This window comes from Mugil cephalus, chromosome 2, assembly GCF_022458985.1.
Source record: "Mugil cephalus isolate CIBA_MC_2020 chromosome 2, CIBA_Mcephalus_1.1, whole genome shotgun sequence".
Taxonomy (NCBI): domain Eukaryota; kingdom Metazoa; phylum Chordata; class Actinopteri; order Mugiliformes; family Mugilidae; genus Mugil; species Mugil cephalus.
The window spans coordinates 31,412,570-31,416,138 of record NC_061771.1 but is presented as its reverse complement, the minus strand read 5'-3'; the positions used below and the strand labels follow the sequence as shown (position 1 = coordinate 31,416,138).

At 40.2% G+C, this 3,569-nt stretch overlaps 1 protein-coding gene across 1 annotated transcript; it reads right to left on the bottom strand.

Moving 5' to 3' along the window:
• Positions 1–264: 264 nt before the first annotated feature.
• LOC125004359 (phosphomannomutase 2-like) lies at positions 265–2,858 on the bottom strand. The gene is made up of 5 exons (XM_047578900.1): positions 2,678–2,858; positions 1,098–1,209; positions 928–1,004; positions 609–700; positions 265–502 (listed from the first exon to the last, which is right to left on the bottom strand). The coding sequence occupies exons 1-5, from the start codon at positions 2,747–2,749 to the stop codon at positions 280–282; spliced, it is 576 nt and encodes a 191-aa protein (XP_047434856.1). The 5' UTR covers positions 2,750–2,858; the 3' UTR covers positions 265–279.
• Positions 2,859–3,569: the final 711 nt, after the last annotated feature.

Sequence of the window (3,569 nt, the reverse complement as noted above, 5' to 3'; positions counted from 1 at the left end):
GAAATGAAAACAGAAAATAAGTTGCTGAATCTGTTTATTTTCTGAGTCGTCCATTAAATCCTCTTATTAACAAACAAATAAATAATAAACACAACTGCCTCAGTTAACTTTTAAAACATATTTGAACATGACATCCATGAATTAAATAATTAATAACTGATCATATTCATAATTATGTCTTTAGGATTGTCTTTAGCATGATATATAGCATTGACTTTAGCCTCCCCATTAGCATTGTGTTTAACGTATGAGCTCAACATTATTTAAACTAGATTGACTTCATGAGTGTAATAACCCAATGAACAGGAAATGGGGTTTATCACTCTGGTCCATTTCACAGCTAAAACCGTTAAATATAAAAGCATAAATAATTTTCTTGCTATTTCCTTCTTTCGTTTCTACCTTGTCGAGCTCGTAGAACTCGTTCCTCTCCTCCTGCGTGCAGCTGCGTCCGATGGGAGACACGTTCAACATCCCGTTACGAAACTCAATGAACGTCCCCCTGAGAGTGGAAACATGAAACGTGGTTTACAGCTTCACACACACCTCCACCTCCACCTCCACCATCCACCATCATTCCACCCAACAGAAATGTTCAGACTCTGCACCTCTTCTTGGGCAGTTTGATCTTGGCCATGTAGTTGAGACAGAAGTTGATGAAATCCTGCAGCAGCTCTTCTCCCATGTGCGCCTGGATGGACTGACGGGGCAAAGCAGAGAAAGTTAAGATTTATTGCCTCCTACAGTAACAATAAATTTCATTTTTGGGTATCAACAAAACATTCCTTAGCATGAACTTTAAACGAGTGAGGACTCTCTGTATTAGAAGGCAGCCTGGCTGAAGAATGCAGGATTTCTCAGAGGGATGACGCAGTCTCTTTTAATAGCTGTAGATTTAAAATTTATGATAGAACCGTCCTGTCTCACCTGGACGGAGAGCAGCTGTCCGTCCTTGTCGACCACCAGACTGTTCTCGGCAAACACGTAGTCCACTTTCTGGATCACTGCAGAGCAAAACACAACCGACTGAGCTGAACCGACTGCGCGCCTCGTAGCACTGGCCGAACCCCGTCTGCAGACGTCCAGGCGTCTCTCACCATCGTTTCCCAGCTGCTCCTTGATCTTGCTGAGGTCGGACCCTCCAACGACGCCGACTCGAACTCGAGTCTTCAGCCTGTCCAGGAACCTGGCCATTTCTGGAGTCACACACTGACACCATCAGAGAAATCTGTTAGATAATTTCCTGTTACATCTATACACGAAAGGACTGAGCTGGCACGATATATGTCCACCTACTACTTCAATTCCTGCAGAAATTGGCATCGATTACACAGAATTAACTGGTGTGTTTTAATGTTCATTCTCCAATCCATTGACAACAGGATGTAAACATTTTAGAATTATTACTTACTTATCACATCAAAACATCTTTAATGAGAATATATCTTATATGTTAATGTTAATATGTTTTCTAGCATGAATGTGTTTTGTAGTGCTTTGCATACGTTTTTTTGTTTGTTTTGTTTTTAACTGATTTTAACTGATTATTTGTTTCGGTCAACTGTTTAAGCTGTTAGCAAAAATGCTAGCGCAACCTAATGGAAACCCGTTTAGCATAAGTGTCGTTGAAGGTAGCTGCATATTGTTGACTCATAAATCTGTGTTTTTAAATGCCCAAAGGGGCAAGAGAAGAGACGCGTACAATAAAAGCATAAAACTTAAGCAAAGTTCAAAATAATAATAATAAATAAATAAATGAAAGTGTCTCCGGTTATTTGTTTCGTCGGATACTTCCGGTTCGCTCAAGAAGCTAACAACTGTTTAGATTACAGTACTCAACCACTAAGCAGCGAAGCATACACAGTTATTTACAACTATAAAAAGACTTAACATGTCCAAATAATGTGTGTGTATGTACACACACATACACACACACGTTTACTAGGATACTGCTTAGACCGACAACATTTACAGAGGGGAGTTTTCAGCTGTTAGCAAAGTGCTAGCGGAAACGAATGGAAACGAATTAGCCTCAGTGTCGCTTTAGTTAGCTGCATCTTTGTTGACTGACATTGGTTAAAAAGACGTGGTAGCACGTGTGTACATCATATCTGTACAACGTGTGGTCAATGTAAATGATTCCACTGCAAAGTTTTTTAAAAAATACCAAAGTGTATGAGATTATTATACTTCCGGTTTGGCTCTCGCTCACAAACTGTCATTTCCTGCTTTATACTATGTTAGTTATTAATTAAAATGCAGTATTAGTTATTAATTAAAATACAATAACATGCAACTAGCAGTATACCACATTACTTATTATTACTTGTTACCACTATGACAAAATGTCTTCTGGGAAAAATATGTACGGAACTATTAACTCTTTCTGTTTGTGCGGAATACATTGACGTCCGGAAAAAACTACAATACAACGTGGACCCGGAAGTTGCGCTCACAGAAAGTAAGGTCCTACATTTTATGAATGGTCAGGTGTTCATATCAATCAGGAATCACGAATAATTAATTGGAATTATGTGAGGACATAACGGATTTTTTGACGGTAGCTCTTTGCTTAAGTAGTGCAAATGTAAAATCATTAGAATAAGCACTATAAAAAATAATAACAAATAAATAAATCAAAGTACAGCTGTACAAATATATACATGTGTTCCCGTACCTGTCTGGCGGCCGTGAGCGTGCCGTCCACGTCAAAGAGACATAGTGTGTTCGTGTCCACAGCTTCTGCCATGTCTTCTGCCTCAGAATAAACAGACTATCTCCGTCAGTGTGGACACAATCCTTATGTCTGTACTCACTCTGTAGTCAGTCCACTGTTCTCTGAACTACAACTCCTTCCGCTCAGGCTTCTTCTTCTTTGGTGTTGATCTCAGCAGGAAGCTGATGCCGCCTACTGTACCGGAGTGTTAAACTAAAACCAGAAGCTTGCCACTTTATTAGGTACACCCCTGTTCAATTGCTTATTAGCACGAATAGCTAATCAGCCAATCACGTGGCTGCAATTCAGTGCATTTACTCATGTAGAGGTGATCGAGACAACTTGCTGAAGCTCAAACTGAGCATCAGAATGGGGAAGAAGGGGGATTTAAGAGACTTTGAACGTGGTCTGGTTGTTGGTCTGAGTATTTCAGAAACTGCAGATCTACTGGGATTTTAACTCACAACCTACTCTAGGGTTTAACAGGAATGGTCCAAAAAGAGAAAATACCAGTGAGCAGAAGTTGTTGATGTGAGAGGTCAGAGGAGGAATGGCATACTTACGGATTAGTACAAACTGAGAGTGTTTAATGCACAGCCCCTGAGTTAATTGTGCCTTTGTCACATCCTTTATAGCCACACGTGGACATCTTCGAGGCTACTTCCATGAGGGATCATGACCATGTCAAAGCTCATGATCAGAACATGGACAAAGGGGTTTATGTACTCTAACGGCTCCGGTGTCTTCTAGATATTCAGCAATAGAGGAACCTTTGGGATGTGGTGAAAGTTTGACATCCAGATATTAAGAGTTCTGAAGGTCAAAAGGATAGGAGCCAAGTTGTTGAGGAGCG

Bases quoted from the DNA above. Each gene is read 5' to 3' on its own strand.
- LOC125004359 (XM_047578900.1), bottom strand. From the start codon at position 2,749: ATGGCAGAAGCTGTGGACACGAACACACTATGTCTCTTTGACGTGGAC. The intron at 701-927 runs GTGAGACAGGAC...TTGCCCCGTCAG, and splicing joins GACAGCTGCTCTCCGTCCAG to TCCATCCAGGCGCACATGGG. The intron at 503-608 runs GTGCAGAGTCTG...TTCCACTCTCAG, and splicing joins ATCAAACTGCCCAAGAAGAG to GGGGACGTTCATTGAGTTTC.